At 42.5% G+C, this 23265-nt stretch overlaps 1 protein-coding gene across 1 annotated transcript in view; it reads left to right on the forward strand.

The window, feature by feature from the left end:
- BAIAP3 (BAI1 associated protein 3) overlaps nucleotides 1-23265 on the forward strand; it is a 164128-nt gene that overhangs the window by 56532 nt on the left and 84331 nt on the right. Inside the window, exons 7-11 of the mRNA XM_044304069.1 lie at nucleotides 14500-14713; nucleotides 15910-15954; nucleotides 16082-16159; nucleotides 20833-20935; nucleotides 21874-21981. Of these exons, the coding sequence (XP_044160004.1) occupies nucleotides 14500-14713; nucleotides 15910-15954; nucleotides 16082-16159; nucleotides 20833-20935; nucleotides 21874-21981 (548 nt within the window). The remainder of the gene's footprint in view (nucleotides 1-14499; nucleotides 14714-15909; nucleotides 15955-16081; nucleotides 16160-20832; nucleotides 20936-21873; nucleotides 21982-23265) is intronic.

Consider the following 23265-nt stretch of genomic DNA (forward strand, 5'->3'; position numbering starts at 1 on the left):
AAATTTTTGTATTTCTGCCAATGCAACTTCAGTAGCAGAGGTGCACTGACCATCCATCTGCTTCGGAGCCCCGTAGGCAGTTGGGCTCACTGAACAGTTGTTTTAGACATGTCTGGTAGCCCCCTGGTTCATTTTGGTGATGGGCTGCTCTACTGTAGCGTGCCCGTACACCCTGGTGCATCTTCATAGCTGACATTTACCTCCTACATTAATGGCACGTGGTACTCTGCAGTTTCTACGTTGATTATTCATACTGGTGCCATTAAAACACTTTTACCACAGCAGCACGAGAACAGTTCACAAATTGCCCGAAAGCCAATGAACATCCTTTTTTTCAACTCTGATAAATCTCCCCTTTTACCCACGACAGCAACAAGGGATATGTGTGCAGACAGCCTTTTTTCATGGTGCCGTTTACTGTGATTAGGTTCCCTGGTCCATTGGCTGAAAAACACCCCCAAAGCATTAGGTTCCCACCACCATGTTTGACAGTGGGGATGGTGTTCTCTGGGTTGAAGGCTTCTCCTTTTTTATGCCAAATGAAGGAAACATCATTGTGACCAAACAATTACATTTTTGTTTCATCTGACCATAACACAGAAGACCAGAAGTCTTCTTCTTTGTCCAGATGAGCTTTTGCAAAGGCCAAGCGAGCTTTTTTGTGCCTTATCTAGAGAAATGGCGTCCTCCTTGGTCTGCATTGTGCAGTGTCCCTTGGATTGTCTGCCTTGAGACATTGCCACCAGCAGAGCCCAGATTCACCAGGATGGCCTTGGTGGTGATCCTTGGATTCTTTTTCACCTCTCTAACTATCCTCCTGGCCAGCACAGGTGTCCCTTTTGACTTCTGACCACGTCCTCTGAGATTTTCCACAGTGCGGAACATCTTGTATTTTTTGCTCAAATGTAAACAAAAGCTGAGAAATGTTTTTATTCCACAATAATGCCTCTTGTACATCGTCTTATTATCTTTTGGGAGACACCTATATGTAATTTCCCGTCAAAAAATGACTTGCTGGTTGAATAAAAGTAACTTTAAGTCAAAATTTGCCAGGGGTATGAATAATTATGGGCAGCACTGTGTATGCAAATTTGTATATTATGCAACTGTGGAAAAAGGAAAAAAAAAAAAGGTTAGCACGCTGCTCGTCTATGGAGGGTACATGTAGTCCGTATAATTAAACAATGGAGTTTATTATACATCATATATTATGATATCATAATTCTGCCTTTGTTTTTTGCTTTGTGTATTTTTATATTTAGTCACTTTATATCTGCACAGCAACTCTCTACACATTACAAGTGCTGGAAGTTATTTCTTCCTATATTCATGCATCTATTCTGGGACGCAGAAATCAGCCCCTAAGACCGAGTAGCTTTTGTACACCAGATGTGCATCTTTCTGGTTCTTTGAGTGAAATAGCAAAGGGATGGCCTTCTGCTAGGATTCAGGACAGCAGCTGTAGGCACATGTCAGGATCCATTCATCTAGATAGGAGGAAGTGTCACTCTTGACTACAGGTCAAGAATAACCGTTGAAAGCCATCAAGCTGGTGGTGCTCGGCTTTGGATTCGTGGATCGTTGGCCATTTGCTGCACATGTGGCCTATCGTAAAAAGTGAATACATCAGAGAAGAAAGCTAAAATCAGAGCAAGTCCTTGGGGGCGCTTTATCAAGACATCCCAGTCTGTGAACAAACGCTGCAGTGAATGGAAAAAAAGAAACTGGTGCAGATCCAACGCCTTTATGTTCAAGCCTTTTTTTCCCTTGTTTAATTATAAATCTGCCTCCGCGTCCAGCACTACAAGCAGCTGACACATTTTGATAACTTTGCCCCGAGGAGATTCCAATACACTCATAATCCATAGGAGATATACCAGCTTCATAAACTGTTTCGTGTTCGTGACTTTTGAGGGGCTAGGAACCCTTGTTAACTGCCTCCTTCAAAAGAGTAGAAGTGCAGGAAGGTCAATGAACTACAGAAGGAGCTGAATGTGATCAGCGGAGACGTTTCCGGTTTTCTGTAAATAACTATATAGCTGGATATACTTGGTGACTGAAGACAGGTCCATTTCAGCTACATATTTTGGTCACAACACCTGGACCTCCTGGATTCTGCTGAACCAGTCTTTACTAGGTTCTATGATGATCAGAGTTTGTGTCATTTACAAATGTTCAAATGTGGGACATATCACAGCCATCTGTAAATGGCCTGAAGGTGGCCATACACCTAAGGCCGACAGCTGTTCCTCCTAACCTCCTCCCACCATAAATATGCACACTTATCTTCTGTAATGATAAAGGATTAGGCATGTTCAAAGGCAACATTCTTGATCCTTCTTGCCCTCAAAAAGTCGTGACACCCGTTACACATTGGATGGTTGGCCAGTCCACTGAAGCAGGTAGGGCCAAACCTTATTTAATGTGTATGAGCTGATATTCTGTGTTATGGATGATCCCCACCAGAGAAGTGGATCCTTAAGCTGCAGTTTGATGTAGACTAAACTGAAGTGAGGTGTGTAAAGAATTTCCTTGTTCTTCACCCTAGAATTGCAGCAAGGAGGTTATGGTCTATGGGCTATAGCAAGGGGGTTATGGTCTATGGCAGCGATGGTGGACCTTTTAGAGACCATGTGCCCGAACTGCAACCCAAAACCCACTTATTTATCGCAAAGTGCCAAAACCGCAATTTAACCTGAATACCAATATAGTATATCTTCCATGTTCTTGATAATTTAGCTATAATAGCCTGCCTGCATTCAGTGCGCTGCCTGTGCTGTTCATAGTGCGCCCTGCGCTGATGAATAGCAACAAAAATTATAGGCATATTGGTACACCATAGACTTTTTCCAGGGTGCGGGTGCCCACAGATAGGGCTCTGAGCGCCGCCTCTGGCACCTGTGCCATAGGTTCGCCACCACTGGTCCATGGTGTATCTAAAGGGGTTTCCAGTAATTAGATATTGATGGTCATCTGTCCTCTGGTTAAGTCATCAATATCAGATCAGGTGTGGGTCCGACACCCCTACAATCAGCTGTTTTGGGCAGTTGCGGTGTGAGAAAATGGACAGAGCTGGAAGCAAAAGGTTCTGTGGCCATGCCAGGTACTACAGCATTCAAGTGAAGAGGAGCTGGGCTGCAGTACACTGGTGCCAGAAACTACACAGTGAGCGGAGACTTCCGTCCACTATATCATTTCCAGCACCAGCAGTTGCCCAAAACAGCTGATCTTGAGGGTGTGGGGGTGTCAGACCCCCCCACCAATCTGATATGGATGACCTATTCTGAGAAGAAGTCATCAAAGTCCTGGAAAAGCCCTTTCAATATTTTCACATTTTTAGAACACATTAAAGGGGTTCTCCCATGACCTTTCTAACGAAGCTAGAACCATCCCTGTACCTCTCATGGATCCAGAGATCTCCACTTTCATTGCTCCTGTTTGCTCTGCTAGATTATCCTTCAGCCTGGCAGCACTGGGGGCATGTCCTTTCTGCTCTCTCTCTCTCTCTCTGTAAATACCACAGCTTCTAACAGAACATATGGATGGTGGCAGTTGAAGCTTTAAACTGAGCGCGCTCGACCAGCTCAGTGAGACGGACAAAAAATAAATAAGGAAAAGAACCAATAGCAGGTGCCGATATACCGATACATTTTTTATATTTAATACATTGAAATTTTTAATTACATGCAATTACAAAAGTATACAGATCCAAGTGCTGGTTTGAAAAATGTAGAACATGTTTCAGGATATAACCAATTTAAGGCTGTATGCACACTGCCATATAACATATAGAGTTGCATTCTAAAGACTTGTGGTAAGACCATACTGTACCTTTATGTGCAACCCATTAATACAGTTGGCATACACATGCCATCGTATGGAAGTATTCTTCCCTAAAACCAATGGAGAGCCTATGGGTCCATAATACAGATATGTAACCATTCCATATGCCGCCATACAGTGCACAGCCACACTTCATTGGAGGCATGGACCCTATAGACCTAGAATATAGAGATTCTAGTAGCTTTCCGAAGGTGGAGCTTCTCCGTAGACCACCGATACGTGGTCTATGTAAAGACTTCTATGTGATTGTGATTGAGATTGAGACGTCCAGAGATGGAAATTTTCGTGAAGCTAGAATCCCCAGTGTGAATGTTTCTGAAAAAGGCCTTCGAGCTTGAACAGGTTTCATAATTTTCACGGGTTTCATCGTTTTGGACCATGACGTTTATACTGGTGGAGTATTTCTACAGTTTTGGAGTCTTATTCCCATCCAGACAAGCGGCAGGTGGTGGCACCTTCGTCATTTCCCACGCCGTTTGCCTCATTTACATACTTCTGTCTCTTCTGTATAATTCTTGCTGAAATTAGAAATGGATTCCAGCAGAGGAAAGAAGAAAAACTTCCCCAAAGGAAAAATATAGAAAGGGAATGAGTTCTGTCAGGATTGTTGTTTTGTCTCATTCACGCCAATGGGGATTAGACTGAAGAACGGATGCAATCTGTGCCTATTTGTTATTCATTTTTCAATCAGTTTATGTCATTTGTGGATCATAAAAAATAAAAATAAAACATATGACAGAAAAAAAAGTCTAAATCTAGAATTAGGCCTGTATCACAGCTGAGCCTTTGATGGCTAACCTCCGGCACTCCAGCTGTGGTAAAACTACAACTCCCAAGATGTACACTTGCTTGGCTGTTCTCAGAATGCCATAGAAATGCATGGAACTTGCTGGGAGTCGTAGTTTCACCACAGCTGGAGTGCCGGAGGTTAGCCATCACAAGTACTAAAGGGAGAGATTTATTAAAAACTGGTGTAAAGTAGAACTGGCTCAGTTGCCCATAGCAACCAATCAGATTCCAGCTTTCTTCTTCCAAAAGAGCTCTGAAAAATGAAAGATGGAAGCTGATTGGTTGCTATGGGCAACTAAGCCAGTTTTCCATTACACCAGTTTGAAAAATCTCTGGTACACGTCCTATGCCTAGGGTATAAATACCATGTCTTCAGGCGGTATGTGCAGTGTCCTAATGTTAATGTGCAGCATGATGATGGCCTTGGAGGAACCTTCATGCCATTTATTTCGTTTTGGGGCTCCTTGGCTGAGAAACATGGAGAAATATTAGTACTGCTAGAAGTAAATGGGGGCCTACTGGATCCAACACGCCTGTGATTTTACACGGAGGCACACCTAGGATTTCTCTATCACAGGAATCAGCAACCTCCGGCACTGCAGCTGTTAAGAAACTACAACTCCCAGAATTCTCCTTTTACTTCTGTGGGAGTTACAAGAACAGGCAAGTAAATTAGCATGCTGGGAGTTGTAGTTTCGCAGCAGTTGGAGTGTCGAAGGTTGCTGATCCCTGTTCTATCGGATGGGAAGGGGGAAAGAAGGCTTGAAAGCGCTTGAAGGGTTGTTCCAGTCATTTCAGGTTATCTTCTATCCACAAGATGGGGCATATCTATTAGCTCGGTGGGGGGCCCTAATGCTGGGACCCCCACTGATCATGACAACTGGGGCCCCTGTACTACTATAGTGGCAAGTTGAACATGCGCACCGCTGTTCTATTACTCTCTATAGGACTACTGGAGATAGCCAAGTACAGCGCTCATGCCCGTACCTACTGCTCTGTTCATTTCAGGGAGGTCCTCGTTCTCATGATTGGTCCCAGTGGTAGGACCCCCACCAACCTAATAGTTATCCCCTATATTGTGGATCGGGTTTAACCTGAAATTACCAATACACCACCACTTTAAAGCACACTTGTCTATATACCTTAGTGCCACAGGTGGAGAATTCCTTTAAAGGGCTTTCTACCACCAGAAATACTATTATGTAGCTGAATGATATAGCGATGCGCCCAGCACTACATAACAGTCTGTTTCTAACATTTGTCCCTGCAGCCGTTTTTATCAAAAAAGCACTTTTATTATATGCTAATGAGCCTCTCGGTGCTATGTGGGCGTAGAATCAGCACCTAGAGGCTCCGTCTACTCACCCTTTATCCCGCGCAGGTCCCCTGTTCTGCCCGCCCAGCTCCTCTTGATTGATGGCACGGTCCACCGCATCGTTGACGAAATCCCGCGCCTGCGTCGTTAACTTGTGTCTTCGGCGCAGGCGCAGTGGGTGAAGGCCGCTCTCCTGATGCCGGCTTCCTCACTGTGAGGCGCAGTGAGGAATCCGGCACCAGGAGCGCATCATTCACTCACTGCACCTGCGCCGAAGACAGAAGTGAACGGCGCAGGCGCGGGATTTCATCAACGATGCTGTGGACCGTGCCATCAATCAAGAGGAGCTGGGCGGGCAGAACAGGGGACCTGCGCGGGATAAAGGGTGAGTAGACGGAGCCTCTAGGTGCTGATTCTACGCCCACATAGCACCTAGAGGCTCATTAGCATATAATAAAAGTGCTTTTTTTTACAAAAACGGCTGCAGGGACTAACGTTAGAAACATACTGTTATGTAGTGCTGACATTAGCGCATCGCTGGTGGTAGAGGCCCTTTAAAGAGGTTGTCCTATGAAAAATATTCTATAGTTTTTCAAACCAGCACCTGGATCTGAATACTTTTATAATTGCATGTAATTAAAAATCTATTACTGCTACTGATAAATTGAATGAAATCTATCTGTATAGCGCCACCTGCTGTTTGTTCATTTTCTAATTTCTCTGTCCTGCTCACTGAGGTGGAAGCACATGCTCAGTTCCATCCTTCAGCTGCCACCAGATGCAGTAGAAAGGACACACCCCCTGAGAAAGGACACACCCCCTGAGCTGTCAGCTGGGAATTAATCTAGCAGAGCAATTGGAGCAATGAATGGGGAGATCTCTGAATCCATGGGAGGTGCAGGGCTGATTCTAGCTTTGTTAGAAAGAGGTTGTCACTTACTATGTTATCTATGATTTTCATTTTTTACATTAATTGGATAACCCCCTTTAACCACCTCCGGACCGCCTAACGCAGATGTGCGGTCCGGAGGTGGCAGCGCTGCGCACAGTCACGCATATACGCGTCATCTCGCGAGACGCGAGATGACGCGACTATGCGCGCGCGCGCGCATGCGCAGTTCGCGCCGGCATTTCGCACAGAAGTATTTCGTCAGCAACCTGCCAGCCAATGATCGTGGCTGGCAGGTTGCTGATTTTTAAAAAATCCAATCAAAGTGCCAGATAGCAGATCATATTAGTAAATATGATCTGTTATATAAAAAAGCAGGTAACAAGTAGGGCACACCAGACACTTAATGCCACACAAAGAGTTAATTTGCACGTTATTTATTAGATGTAATACATATGATGAATTAATATTAATAATTAAAATGCATTAAAATACACGAAAATCTAAAAACTTGAAGATAATTTAAAAATTAAAACAAATAAAGTCCTTAAATATATCCAGTGATGAATAAATGAAACGTTGTAAATATAGTAGTCTTTTTTGAGAGTTATTATAAACTCGCTATTTGTGACCGGAATCAGTCAGTTCGAATCCCTAAGAGGATTAAATCCTTGGATAGTAGTAGCGGTACCGCTAACTTTTTTTCACAAGTTTTTTACTGCCTATTTGCAAAATGGCCCGAATTGGTGTACTCACTATTTCAGTTGGTATCAGGCTTCTTAACCTCACTCGTGGCGTCCCACGTGCAGTGAGGATACTGTAGGCAGAAGTAAATGCGGTTTAACTTGTTGCGGTAAAATGTTAAAGTTGTTTCGGGATCCTCGGTGGTCAGATGTTAGCTGCGCTGTCACAAATAGCGAGTTTATAATAACTCTCAAAAAAGACTACTATATTTACAACGTTTCATTTATTCATCACTGGATATATTTAAGGACTTTATTTGTTTTAATTTTTAAATTATCTTCAAGTTTTTAGATTTTCGTGTATTTTAATGCATTTTAATTATTAATATTAATTCATCATATGTATTACATCTAATAAATAACGTGCAAATTAACTCTTTGTGTGGCATTAAGTGTCTGGTGTGCCCTACTTGTTACCTGCTTTTTTAAATTACTTAGAGGATTGGGTGAATCCTCCTGCAGGTGCACCCATACCATTCTGGAGCAGCGGGTGAGCCCTCTCTAAGATTTCAAATTATGATCTGTTATATGGCTGCCTGCTCCTCTGCTGGTTCTTTTCGTCGGTTGGATCCAGCAGAGGAGCAGGCTTCACAGTGAGTACACCAAACACTACACTATAGCCCCTGATCACCCCCCTGAACCCCAATTAACCCTTTGATCACCCCTTTGATCACCCCTGTCAATCACAAGTGAAAAGAAAAAAGTGATCAGTGCAAACTGTCACTTTTTTTTTCACTGTTATTGACCGTTAGGTTTTAGGTATAGTTTAGGGCCCTTGGTTAGGTAGTTAGCGATCAGTTAGCGCCCAGCCCACCGCACCGCAGTCCGTTATTCGCTGATTAGCGTATCGCTAATCAGCATTTGTACTTTTATAGTATCTGGAAGTGATCAAAACTGATCACGGTCAGATCTATAATTGTATTAGTGTCACTTTAGTTCGCCCTCCACCCAAAACGCAGTGTTTGCCCGATCAGGCCTGATCGGTCGCCCACACGTGCGTTCGCCCACACCCGCCCCACCGCAGTGACAAAAAAACATTTTTTTTTTATCACTGCACATTCACTTTACACGCACTGCGGCGATAAAAAAATCAGTTTTGATATTTTTTATCAACCGCAGCGGCCTCCCCTTTGTAAGACAGGCTTGCTTTTTTTTTCTTGGGTAGTCTCAGGGAATACCCCTAAATTTAGTTGCCCACATGTCTAACAGGGGGTATTCTTCTGAAGAGGCCTACAGGCTTCTGACCCAGTCTGATGAGGAGTGGGAACCCTCATCTGATGAATCCAGCGGGTCAGAATACGAACCTGTAGAAAGCAGTGGCTCTCTGACCCAAAGTTCGGACGAGGAGGCTGAGGTCCCTGATACCACCAGGCGTACCCGGCCCTGTGTCGCTAGACCGCAGGTTGCGCAGAATCCGCTTCAAGAGCAGCAGAGTGGGGCTGGTGCTGTCGGATTACGTGGTGAGGCATACACCAGCAGCCCAGCCCTCCCTGGACCTAGTACCAGCACTGCCGTACAACCTGGTGAAGTAGCGAGCACCAGAAGGGCAGTTGAAGCTGGTACGGTGGCACGTGCAGTAGTGACCCCGTCGCAGCCACCGCAAAGACGTGCCCGTAGAGCCCCTAGAATCCCAGAGGTGCTGGCAAACCCTGATTGGCAGTCCCCAACTTCAGCCGCACCTGTAGTTTTCCCTTTCACTGCCCAGTCTGGAGTTCGGGTTGAGACGGCTCAGATCGGTTCGGCCCTGGGATTTTTTGAGCTGTTCTTGACTGCGGAGCTTTTCGACATAGTTGTGGCCGAAACAAACAGGTATGCCACACAATTTATCACCGCTAACCCGGGAAGCTTTTATGCCCAGCCTTTCCGGTGGAAACCAGTCCAAGTTTCCGAACTTAAAACTTTTCTGGGCCTCCTCCTCAACATGGGCCTGACAAAAAAGCATGAATTGCGGTCATATTGGTCCACGAACCCGATTCATCACATGCCCATGTTCTCTGCTGCCATGTCCAGGGCACGTTTTGAGGCCATCCTGCGGTTCCTGCACTTTAGTGACAACACCGCCTCCCGTCCCAGGGGCCACCCTGCTTTTGACCGGCTCCACAAAATTCGGCCCCTCATAGACCATTTCAACCAGAAATTTGCAGATATTTATACCCCAGAGCAAAACATCTGCATAGACGAGTCCCTGATACATTTTACCGGGCGCCTTGGCTTCAAACAATACATCCCAAGCAAGCGCGCCCGGTATGGGGTCAAATTGTATAAGCTCTGTGAAAGGGCCACAGGCTATACCCACAAATTTCGGGTCTATGAGGGAAAAGATCAGACCCTGGAGCCGGTCGGTTGCCCTGACTACCTGGGGAGCAGTGGGAAGACAGTTTGGGACTTGGTGTCACCCTTATTCGGCAAGGGGTACCATCTTTATGTGGACAATTTTTACACAAGTGTGGCCCTCTTTAGGCATTTGTTTCTAGAACGGATTGGCGCCTGTGGTACCGCGCGAACTAGTCGCGCGGGCTTCCCCCAACGGCTCGTTACCACCCGTCTTGCAAGGGGGCAGAGGGCCGCACTGTGTAACGAAGAACTGCTCGCGGTGAAATGGAGAGACAAGCGTGACGTTTACATGCTCTCCTCCATTCACACAGACACGACAATACAAATTGAGCGAGCAACCCGTGTCATTGAAAAGCCCCTCTCAGTCCACGACTATAACCTCCACATGGGAGGGGTCGACTTCAATGACCAGATGTTGTCTCCGTATTTAGTTTCCCGACGCACCAGACGCTGGTATAAGAAGGTGTCTGTATATTTAATTCAATTGGCTCTGTACAATAGTTTTGTTCTCTACAGTAAGGCTGGGAGAACTGGATCCTTCCTCAAATTTCAGGAAGAGATCATCGAGAACCTCCTGTATCCAGGAGGTTCCGTGGCCCCAACCACCAGTGTAGTTAGCCGTCTACACGAGCGACATTTCCCCAATGTCGTTCCTGGTACCTCAACCCAACAGTCACCCCGAAAAAGATGTTGTGTCTGTAGCAGGAGTGGAATAAGGCGTGACACCCGCTATTTCTGTCCTGACTGTCCGGACCACCCTGCCCTATGCTTTGGAGAGTGTTTCCGGAAGTACCACTCACAGGTACACTATTAGCATAGGGATCATCTCACCAGGACAGGCACACAGGGCTATTAGGGCCCATTCACTCACTGCTGCTGCAAACGTCTCCTTTCACATGGGACAAAGTGCATAACGCACTTCGCCACATCTTTGGGCGATTTGCGCTTTGCACATTGACCCATGGGGAAGGAGAGGTTTGTTCTATAAAGGTAAAAAAAAAAAAAAAAAAAAAAAAAAAAAAACACTCCAGTAAGCAAACACGTTAATGTTCAGTTAAAAAAGTTAAAGTTTATATGTTCTGTTGCAAAGTTAATAAAATTATTGCGTTGCGGCCTGGTTTTTTCTTTTTTTTTTTTTTTTTCTTTTTTTACCTTCCAGGTGGACCGACCGATTGACTAGCTGCAGCACCGATGTGCATTCTGACAGAAGCATTGCGCTGCTGTCAGATTACACGCAAGTCGGTGTATGCGGCGCTGCAAGACGGGATTTTCTCCTCTGCAGTGACAGATACGTTTGCCGAGGCATACGAGCTGAGGAGGAGGCGGCGTTCCTATGCTTTGGCAAACACTTTGTATATATATATATAAAAAATAAAAAAAAATCCCGGCAATGATTTATTCATCCACATCGATTGATGTGAATGGAGAAATCTGGTTTGCCAGGGCATACGAGCTAAGTGGGTATGGATGTAGGGCGGAGCTCCTATGTCCTGGCAGACGCCTTTACCCTCCATTTTTTTTTTTTTGGCAGAGATTTTTTCATCCACATTGATCGATGCGAATGAAGAAATCTGTGCCGTTCATTTTTTTCTTTCAGCCCAGAGGCTGAACGGAAAAAAAAAATCTCATTACCTGTATGCTCAATATAAGGAGAATAGCAGAAACTCCTAATGCTGGCCATACATGTAATGATTGCGGAGACCCTCAAATGCCAGGGCAGTACAAACACCCCACAACTGACCCCATTTTGGAAAGAAGACACCCCAAGGTATTTGCTGAGGGGCATATTGAGTCCATGAAAGATTTAAATTTTTGTCCTAAGTTAGCGGAAAGTGAGACTTTGTGAGAAAAAAAAAAAAATCTATTCCGCTAACTTATGCTAAAAAAAAAAAAATTCTATGAACTTGCCAGGCCCCTCATTGGATACCTTGGGGTGTCTTCTTTCCAAAGTGGGGTCACATGTGGGGTATTTATACTGCCCTGGCTTTTTAGGGGCCCTAAAGCGTGAGAAGAAGTCTGGGATCCAAATGTCTAAAAATGCCCTCCTAAAAGGAATTTGGGCCCCTTTGCGCATCTAGGCTGCAAAAAAGTGTCACACATCTGGTATCGCTGTACTCAGGAGAAGTTGGGGAATGTGTTTCGGGGTGTCATTTTACATATACCCATGCTGGGTGAGAAAAATATCTTGGTCAAATGCCAACTTTGTATAAAAAAATGGAAAAGTTGTCTTTTGCCAAGATATTTTTCTCACCCAGCATGGGTATATGTAAAATGACACCCCAAAACACATTCCCCAACTTCTCCTGAGTACGGCGATACCAGATGTGTGACACTTTTTTGATGCCAAGGTGGGCAAAGGGGCACATATTCCAAAGTGCACCTTTCGGATTTCACCGGTCATTTTTTACAGATTTTGATTGCAAAGTACTTCTCACACATATGGGCCCCTAAATTGCCAGGGCAGTATAACTACGCCACAAGTGACCCCATTTTGGAAAGAAGACACCTCAAGGTATTCCGTGAGGGGCATGGCGAGTTCCTAGAATTTTTTATTTTTTGTCGCAAGTTAGTGGAATATGAGACTTTGTAAGGAAAAAAGAGAAAAAAAAAATCATCATTTTCCGCTAACTTGTGACAAAAAATAAAAAATTCGAGGAACTCGCAGTGCCCCTCACGGAATACCTTGGGGTGTCTTCTTTCCAAAATGGGGTCACTTGTGGCGTAGTTATACTGCCCTGGCAAGTTAGGGGCCCAAATGTGTGAGAAGTACCTTGCAATCAAAATGTGTAAAAAATGGCCTGCAAAATCTGAAAGGTGCACTTTGGAATATGTGCCCCTTTGCCCACCTTGGCAGCAAAAAAGTGTGACACATCTGGTATCGCCGTACTCAGGAGAAGTTGGGGAATGTGTTTTGGGGTGTCATTTTACATATACCCATGCTGGATGAGAGAAATATCTTGGCAAAAGACAACTTTTCCCATTTTTTTATACAAAGTTGGCATTTGACCAAGATATTTTTCTCACCCAGCATGGGTATATGTAAAATGACACCCCAAAACACATTCCCCAACTTCTCCTGAGTACGGCGATACCAGATGTGTCACACTTTTTTGCTGCCAAGGTGGGCAAAGGGGCACATATTCCAAAGTGCACCTTTTGGATTTCACCGGTCATTTTTTACACATTTTGATTGCAAAGTTCTTCTCACACATTTGGGCCCCTAAATTGCCAGGGCAGTATAACTACCCCACAAGTGACCCCATTTTGGAAAGAAGACACCCCAAGGTATTCTGTGAGGGGCATGGTGAGTTCCTAGAATTTTTTATTTTTTGTCGCAAGTTAGTGGAATATGAGACTTTGTAAGAAAAAATAAAAAAATAAAATCATCATCATTTTCCGCTAACTTGTGACAAAAAATAAAAAGTTCTATGAACTCACTATGCCCATCAGCGAATACCTTAGGGTGTCTACTTTCCGAAATGGGGTCATTTGTGGGGGTTTTCTACTGTTTGGGCATTGTAGAACCTCAGGAAACATGACAGGTGCTCAGAAAGTCAGAGCTGTTTCAAAAAGCGGAAATTCACATTTTTGTACCATAGTTTGTAAATGCTATAACTTTTACCCAAACCATTTTTTTTTTTTGCCCAAACATTTTTTTTTTATCAAAGACATGTAGAACAATAAATTTGGCGAAAAATATATATATGGATGTCGTTTTTTTTGCAAAATTTTACAGCTGAAAGTGAAAAATGTCATTTTTTGCAAAAAAATCGTTACATTTTGATTAATAACAAAAAAAGTAAAAATGCCAGCAGCAATGAAATACCACCAAATGAAAGCTCTATTAGTGAGAAGAAAAGGAGGTAAAATTCATTTGTATGGTAAGTTGCATGACCGAGCGATAAACGGTGAAAGTAGTGTAGTGCCGAAGTGTAAAAAGTGCTCTGGTCATGAAGGGGGTTTCACCTAGCGGGGCTGAAGTGGTTAAGGAGACAGTGAATCATTGGTTAGCACAGGTGTCCTGGGTTCGATTCGACTTGTATTTTCTCACCGTATGGGTCTCCTCTGGGTGTTCTGATTTCCTCCCATACTCAAAAACCTACTGGCAGGTTCATTTGGAATTTAGATTGTGAGCCCCAGTGTGGACAGGGACCAATGTGCATGATGATAATCTGTGTACAGCGCATTGGAATATGTTGGTGCTATATACATGAGTAAAATAAATAAATGAGAAGGCTTATGATTGCATCTCTAGCATATTGGTGACGGGTTAATACTAGGCAGTGAGTGCTGAATGTAACAGTAAGTCCTACTAATATACAGCGGAGGGGAGTATGAGTCTGCCAGGGGATGTGTGTTAATAGTAGCCATCAAACTGCTTTCGCCCCTATTCGCTAAAAGCACATTTAGCGGGTATGTGATGAATGCCACCAGCGTGGTATGTTTCAGGAACAGAAATTTTCTGAATATTTATTTTTTTTCTTCTCGTTTTAGAGGTCAACAATTCAGTGAAATTATAATTCTCATTAAATGCAAAATCACTTGTGTTCAAGGCTCGGTTACATGGCTTTTTATAATTGGAATAGGTTTCAGCGACCCGTATTGCATGCTGGGAATTATGATTGTGCAAAGCTCAAAAGAAACCGAGGAAAAGAAAGAGAGGAAATTTAGCTTCAGAAAAAAGAAAGACAAAATGGAAAAACGCTCAAGTATAAGGGAAGTGCTGCCTGCAAAGTATATCCAGGTCACCGAGGTCAAGAACAATACCTTGAATCCAATTTGGAACGAAAACTTTCATTTGTAAGTGGAGTGACACCGAGCGCCTAAAATATCTGCAGGTTTTCTTTTTTTTTAACTTACCGAGATGGGAGCTGCCGAGTCTTATCCTAAAATAAACTACGAGCAGGGCATTTGCCAGTATTTCGGGCGATATCGCAAATGTTCTGTGGGGCACACCGCTGCAGGGAATAAACCTCATTTATCATTCCAAATATAAATGATAGATATTAGATAGATAGATAGATAGATAGATAGATAGATAATCAGATATAGATAGATAGATAGATAATCAGATATAGATACATAGATATAGATAGATAATCAGATATAGATACATAGATAGATAGATATAGATAGATAATCAGATATAGATAGATAGATATAGATAGATAGATAATCCGATATAGATAGATAGATATAGATAGATAATCAGATATAGATAGATAGATATAGATAGATAATCAGATATAGATAGATAGATAATCAGATATAGATGATAGATATAGATATAGATAGATAGATAGATAGATATAGATAGATAATCAGATATAGATAGATAGATATAGATAGATAATCAGATATAGATAGATAGATATAGATAGATAATCAGATATAGATAGATATAGATAGATAATCAGATATAGATAGATAGATAGATATAGATAGATAATCAGATATAGATGATAGATATAGATAGATAATCAGATATAGATAGATAGATATAGATAGATAATCAGATATAGATAGATAGATATAGATAGATAATCAGATATAGATAGATAGATATAGATAGATAATCAGATATAGATAGATAGATATAGATAGATAATCAGATATAGATAGATAGATATAGATAGATAATCAGATATAGATAGATAGATATAGATAGATAATCAGATATAGATGATAGATATAGATAGATAATCAGATATAGATGATAGATAGATAATCAGATATAGATAAATAGATATTGATACATATTAAATAATAGATAATTAGAAATGAGATAGATAGATAAAAGATAGATATTAGATGATAAATATTAGATATATAGATGATAGATATTGATAGACAAATAATAGATAATTCGATATGAGATAGATAGATAGATAGATATAGAGAATAGGAAAAGTTGTTGCTGAAAACTCTTTTATTATTCTATTATTTTTTATGTAACCGGAGTCTGTTTTATTTCTCTCTTTTCACTTTTTTCGCAGTGAAATTGATGACATTTTCAGTGACCTGCTACACCTGGATATTTGGTATGAAAACCCAAAGTACAACATATATATTTTTAACCTCAAAATGTATAATTCTCACCCATTTAGGTCGCCTTAAGATTTGTAATCTGAAACCAGAAGTATGTAAAACTGTATTATGTCTTTCCAGGGATCATGATGATGATGTGTCTGTCGCAGAGGCTTGCAAGAAGCTAAATGAAGTCAGTGGATTTAAAGGGATGGGCAGGTAAGGGACCAATTCCCTAAAAGTCTTTTGTTAAACTTTTTTAATTATATTTATTAAAAAAGCAAGTTCTAAAATAATATTAAAAATGTATTGCAGATTGCGGGCCGCAACACGGGCATGGGCCACACAAAACGTTCATGTGCATGAGCCCTAAAGGAGTTATGGGCAATCCATACGTCCGCAATTCTGTTCCGCATTTTGCGGAACGGAATTGTGGACCCGCTCATTTCTATGGGGCCGCATGATGTGCAGCCCGGATCCGGAAATTCGGACCCGCACTTCCGGGTCCGCAATTCTGATCCCGAATAAAAATACAACATGTCCTATTCTTGTCCGCAATTGTGGACAAGAATAAGCATTTTCTACTAAGTGCCGGCGATGTGCGGTCCGCAAAATGCGGAACGCACATTGCCGATGTCCGTGTTTTGCGGATCCGCAAAACACACACTGATGTGTGAATGGAGCCTTAGATGGGTCTCTTGAAAATAAGCTGATCACAAAGTGGCTCCCTGCTGGGATCTCCAGCGATCAGCTGTAATCTGTAGGAAAAACTGCCAAAAAGGGCTCAATTTCCTGCCGCGTCACCACAGGGGAATTAGGACAGGACAGGTCCTTGAGAGCAAGAGGCACTCTTCATAACCTCTCTGGCCAAGAGATGAGAATCCTGGACTGAGAATGCCCCTCAATCAGTGGCGTACCTCCAATGGAGGCAAACCATGCAGCTGCTATTGGGCCCATGGGGAAGGGGGGCCTGCAGTGAACCAAAGGCCTTTCTCCCTAATTACGTTCAATACAGGCTCCATTCTAAAAATCCCTATCATCAGTGGAGAAAGCTAAACATATTCTAGTAAGGGAACTACACAGAGAATAGTGTAGTTCTCAGGTTAGAAAAGTGTATCTGCCAGGACCTGTGATGACATCATCATCACAGGTCCTGCATCCATCTAGTAAAGGAACTTCACAGAGAATGGTGTAGTTCCTCGGTTAAAAAGTTGCATCTGCCATCATCACAGGTCCTTCAATCACCAACAGGATGAGAAGAGCTGCACGATAAGCTCTCCATTGAGACTAGAATGGAGTGGTAAAAAGAGGACTTCCTCTTCTCTCTTCATAAGCCTCTAGGAGCAACGGGGGCGTTGCCATTACACCTAGAGGCTCAGCTCTCTCTGTAACTGCCACGTCCATTGACAGGACCAGGCAGTGAAAATGTAATCACGACTGGCCCTGTCAAAGTGCAGGGAGCATGGCAGTGCAAAGAGAGCAGAGCCTCTAGGTGTAATGGCAACTCCCCATTGCTCCTAGAGGCTCATTTGCATATATTAAAACTTAATTTTTCTCAGCAAAGCGGGCACATATGAACATGGGACCACCACAGATTGCATACATTTGCCATGTGTGTCTGCTCTTTAAAGCCCCACCCTGTGCTGTATATGTACTGCGTTGGGCAGGAAGGGGTTAAAGTCTCTTACGGGGACTTAAAGTTAAAAAAAAAAAGTTTTAATGTTTTTGAAAATATAAAAAAATAAAAAATATATAAAAATTCTAATCACCCCCCCTTCCCCATATTAAAAATAAATAAACATTAGAAAAATTATCATTAGCATCACCATGTTTCAAATGCCTGCACTATTAAAGTATAAAATTATTTATCCCGTACGGTGCACACTTCAATGGAAAAAAATGGCCGATTCGCAGTTTTTTTTGTCGCTTTACCTCCCGAAATTGATTTTTATAAAAAAAAATATTAAAAAGTCATAGACACTTTAAAATGATATCAATAACAGCTACAGATCAACCTGTACAAAATGAGCCCTTACACAGATCGACTACAAATATATATTTTTTTTATGCGGGTCAGAATATGGCGACGCAAATAAAAAGTATCAAAATGTGGTATTGCTGTAATTATACTGACCCACAGAATGAAGTTAATATGTTAAACTGCACAGAGCATGCCGTAAAAATTAAACACATAAAATTGTGGCAAAATTCAGTTGTTTTTTCCATTTCCACCCCATTCGGAATTTATTCCCATACAGCTATGTGACCAGAAAGATTAATAACTTATGGCTCTGAGATGGCAGGGAGTAAAAAATGAAAAAATTAAATCACTTGGTCAGGAAGGGGTTAAAGGGCTTTACCGTGATTACTGTTTTTAACAGATCAGCTCATCTAGCTGCTTTACTCATGTACATCTTCTCCATGCTGTTTTTTTTCCCCAATTTGGACTCTCCTGACCCGTTTTCACCATGTAAACCAATCCCGCTAGTTTGTGTCCATCCTGTATGTAGCACTTCCTGTTCCTGTATCCAACCAAACCCATGATGCACTTCTTTTCCTCTGCCACAGCTCCAGCACCGCCCCTAACAGCGCCCAACTACTTTATAGCTCCTCCCACCCAGCTATTTACATAGACACACCCCTATCACCGCCCCACCCATGGACATAACATCACAAGAAATAAGAAGGCGCTGCAGGGACATGGTCATGTGACCACAGCCCAGAACGGGAGATAGGAGCAATAAAGGGAAAAGAAATACCTTACAAAATTACAGCGACCTTCATAAAGGATTGTTTGATGCAAACCGGAAAACCCCTTTAATAGCACTGGTTAATCGCAGTAATACTGTATGTTGTTTGCTCAAATACGACTTTGATACACGATAAGCAAATTTAGATTCCAATTAGTAGACACTTGAAACCTTGCCTATTAATAAACATCCCCACCGTCTTTTTATGTCAGAGATTTCACAGACTGTCAGCAGAATGTTCTGCGGAGCTACAGTAATTAGTGGAAAAAAATCAATTAAAGAAAATATTACAGTCATAAACTATCATCTCTTTAGTCTGTCCGATTTACTTTCCTCGGGTGGAGACTGTAAAAAATATTCCCACTTAAACATAGATTTAGTTCTGGACAGGAAAATTATTATTTCTTCTCTTTTTTTCTGTTTACGGAGATTGCCCCGCCCTCCCCCCTTTTTTTTTTTTTTGCAAACTCCCCTTTTGGATAGGGAAGCATACTTACCTGCACCCACCGCTGGGTCCCAGCTCCTTCACTCCCCAGCCTTGGCTGCATCACTCAGGTCCACTCAACTCTCCGTCCGCCAGTCACTGGCAGCATCGGTCACCCGTTCCCCCTTGCGTCATGTCAGTTGGTTGCGTGATGCATGGGGGGGGGGGGGGGCAGCCAGCGATTAAAAGCAGCGGCATCAGAAGAAAACAATGGGGAGCTCTGCAGCACAAGAAGGGGCTCACTGCATACTGGATTATTATTGCTTTCAATGAAAGTTGTATAAAACCACATGCGGTGAGCTCCCTCTAGTGGCAGGAGCAGGCAGAAAGAATTTTATCATTGAAATGAATGGTTGTGTGGATCTCTGTATCGTAAAAACAGTACTTTGACCCCTATTAGAATTTCCCGCCCTAGACGAGCAGGGTTAACCCTTTCATATAATCACCACCATTTCATTATATTATTGTGTAACATTAAGTTTTAACCACTAAACCACTCTAGACCTCCAAGAATATTCAGTGCTATCCCATAGTCATCCTATTAACCCTTTTATCACCCTAGACCACCAAAGATACTACAACAATAGTATTACTTAACCCATGTAAAATATGTGTGAGGTTGTGCAAGTAATGTCAAAGTGAGTATACAGTAGCTGGGTGTGGAGTGGAAAGGAACAGAATTTACAGTCAAAATGTATACATTTTCCTGTGCTCATTGTCGCCCCCTGCTGACTAATGAACCACCAAGACAGAAGTGACATCTTCTGTTAGGACCCATTCACATGATCCTGCCCAGAGACACGCACCCGGAAGCCCATGGAAACACACGGAAGCCCTTCCCTGGGCTTCTGGGTCCATGCTTCCACACTGCAGAAGATAGGACATGTCCCATATTTTGCAGATCACTGACCTATTCCAGTCAATGGGTCTGCACCGTGATGTGCGGTTCACGAGGCCGGGGCCCATGTTTTGCAGACCCGCGGTTTGCAGTCCACAACACGGGCATGGCTACACCACGGTCGTGTGAATGTAATTTTATGACTCAAATAAATGGTGTCACTTTCAGAGTCAATATGGCTATTGGCCTGAATCGCTAAAAAAACAGCTACCTCTCCCACCTTTGCACATGAACATATGCACTTACAGGTATTTTGGCCATACCTGTTTATTACAGTGAAGATCAGAGGAATAAGCTGCTGACAGTCATTTCTGAAGTGGCCCTGGAACTAAGGATGGGGCATGTTGAAATGCAACATGTCCAGTCCTTCTTCCACTTGAGGTCTGTCGGGATGCCCCCATACACAAGGAATCATCCTTAGATCCCACAAGAATGGGCAGGTTGGGATGACGTCTCCTTACTATGTGCGACCAGCATTACGCCAGCACCTTACTATAATACTGTCCCTTTAAACAAGAATATAGATCTGAACAGCTACGGTAAGAAAATTCTCATACGTCTTCCTTTTTTAAATGTAGCCATAAAATAGATTCCATGAATACCCAGATCATTGTAATTCATGACATTTTTATTAGTACAAAGGATGTGAAGAGCTTCCAGCATATGGCGGTAAAGAATAAAACAGAGCCATGTATTATCTGTTATAAGCCGTAATAAAGTGATTACAGCATTAGCTCATCCTGTTGAGATCTCTACACAGGTACTTCAAGCAGATAGTGAAATCGGCAAGAGCAAACGGAACAACCGGCTCTGCCGAGGACAATGCAGATGACTTCTTAGGATGCCTTAACATCTCCATTAACGTGAGTAAACAGGAAAGCATTAGTTACTGCCGCTAGAGCTGCTCGTGTAGCGTGACTCATCCCGTAATGTCGCAAATTAATGTGAATATTCAGATTTTATTCTTTACCGGTTCTGGAAATTGAAGAGACAAAAATTGGTGAGTTTTCTATAAATAATTGGGAAAAAGAATTGTAGGACTGCCCTACCCCTATGAATAATTGGGAAAAAGAATTGTAGGGCTGCCCTACCCCTATGAATAATTGGGAAAAAGAATTGTAGGGCTGCCCTACCCCCACAGAGTTTTAATGATTCCAATCATGCACTACAAAGAGTGCTGACATTTTATTAGACTGGATCCCCCACCGATCACAAGAAGCAGATCTCTGAAAACAGAGAGGGTTGGCTGATAATACACTAATGTGTATGGGGAATTTATGCCATTCCTATGAAGGCATTGTGGTTAATATGGCTTATATAGTGAGGTCTAGTGAGCGAATATATAGATAGGATAGATAGGTAGATAGATAGCTGCGGGTCCCAGAGGTAGGATCTATCTATCTCATAAATGGAGCCTTCAAAGTCATGGAGTGCGCCACTACCATTTATTTCTATGGGGCCAATGGAAATAGCGGAGCCAGCACATAGAAATGAATGGAGGGCAGCCGCGCATGCACCGTACGCCCGTCATGGCTTTGTTTGACTTCCCTGAGGTGGGAACCGCTCCTATCAGACAATGGCGGAATATCCTAGCAATATCCTCCATTGTCTTGCATGGGAACAAGGGGACAATCCATGAATTCCCTGCATGGGGTTACTACCTATTACCTTATTTACTTTCATGTGAAGTGAAGAGAGGAGGAGGGGTGATGAATAAAAGCCATTGTGCATCTTAACTTACCAGCTGAATATTGTTTTTCCTCTGTTTAATGTTTTTTTTTTGTTTTTTTTTTACTTAAAGGAGATCCCCGTGGGAGGGGTAGATAAATGGTTTAAATTGGAACCAAGAACAAGTTCTTCAAAAGTTCAAGGAGACTGTCACCTCATCATAAAACTAATTACCAACCAGGTAAATAATCCGGAAAATGAAGATGCTTCTTGAGTCCGTTGTATGACTTTATAGAAATAATGAAATGTTTAGGGCGGAGATGATGACAGGCAATATAATATTCATTGATCCAGTAGATTAAAAAAATTTGAAAACCAGGCCAGCTCACCACTCGATGACTCCAATATCCAGCCCATACGTGTGGGACGGTGCATGGGTAGAGACCGCTTTGGCTGTGGGTGTAGTATGCCAAGTTGAAAGGATTCCAGCAATACATCCTAAAATCTTCAATATAAGATTATATTAAAAGCATTAACATCCAGGTAAGTGGATAGTTTACACCCAACGCGTTTCAGATAGATACCTACTATGCCATGATTACAGGGCATCTGTCAGCAGGTTTGTACCTATGAAACTGTCTGACCTGTTACATGTGCGCTTGGCAGCTGAAGGCATCTGTGTTGGTCCCATGTTCATATGTGCCCGCATTGAAAATAAGCCTCTAGGAGCAACAGGGGCGTTCCCATTACACCTAGAGGCTCTGCTCTCTCTGCCATTGTCGCACCCTCTGCACTTTGATTCAAAGTGCAGAGGGCTTAGCAGTTCCAGACAGTGCTGAGCCTCTAGGTCTAACGGCAACTCCACCGTTGCTCCTAAAGACTCACTTGCATATAATAAAACACAGATATCTTCAGCTGCCAAGTGCACATGTAACAGGTCAGCCAGTTTCATAGATACAAAACTGCTGACAGATGCTCTTTAATCATGGCATAGCTGTATCTATCCGAAACACGTTGGACGTAACTATGCACTTACCTGGATGTTAATTGCTTTTAATATGATCTTATAAAGATTGAGGATTTTAGGATATGTTGTTAGAATCTCCTCAACTTAATATAATATTCACCAGCCAAATGACAGTTTCCAGAATCACCTTTTGCCCATCGAAATCATTGAGTTTTAATGATTTCCTTTTTTTCCCCTTATTTCTTTACAACACACTGCCATAATGCTTCAAATATGGCCAGAAAAAAATTAAAACATACATTCCTATCCCTTTTAACATCCCATCAAAAAGAAGTGGAAACAAACCATACTGCATTATTTCCTATTAAAAATGACTGCTACGGTCCATGACCCTCATAGGGTTTGAACTGTTTTCGATGTATCCCACCGCTCCAACTGCTATACGTGACACAGTTCACCGGGAGTCCATATGCAAAAACTCTTATTTGGTCATCTGTACAATCCTGATGTAGCCTGTAGCAATCTATAAGACTTGACTGATTTGACAAAAATGATTTG

The sequence above is a fragment of the Bufo gargarizans genome, chromosome 8 (genome assembly GCF_014858855.1).
Source record: "Bufo gargarizans isolate SCDJY-AF-19 chromosome 8, ASM1485885v1, whole genome shotgun sequence".
NCBI lineage: Eukaryota > Metazoa > Chordata > Amphibia > Anura > Bufonidae > Bufo > Bufo gargarizans.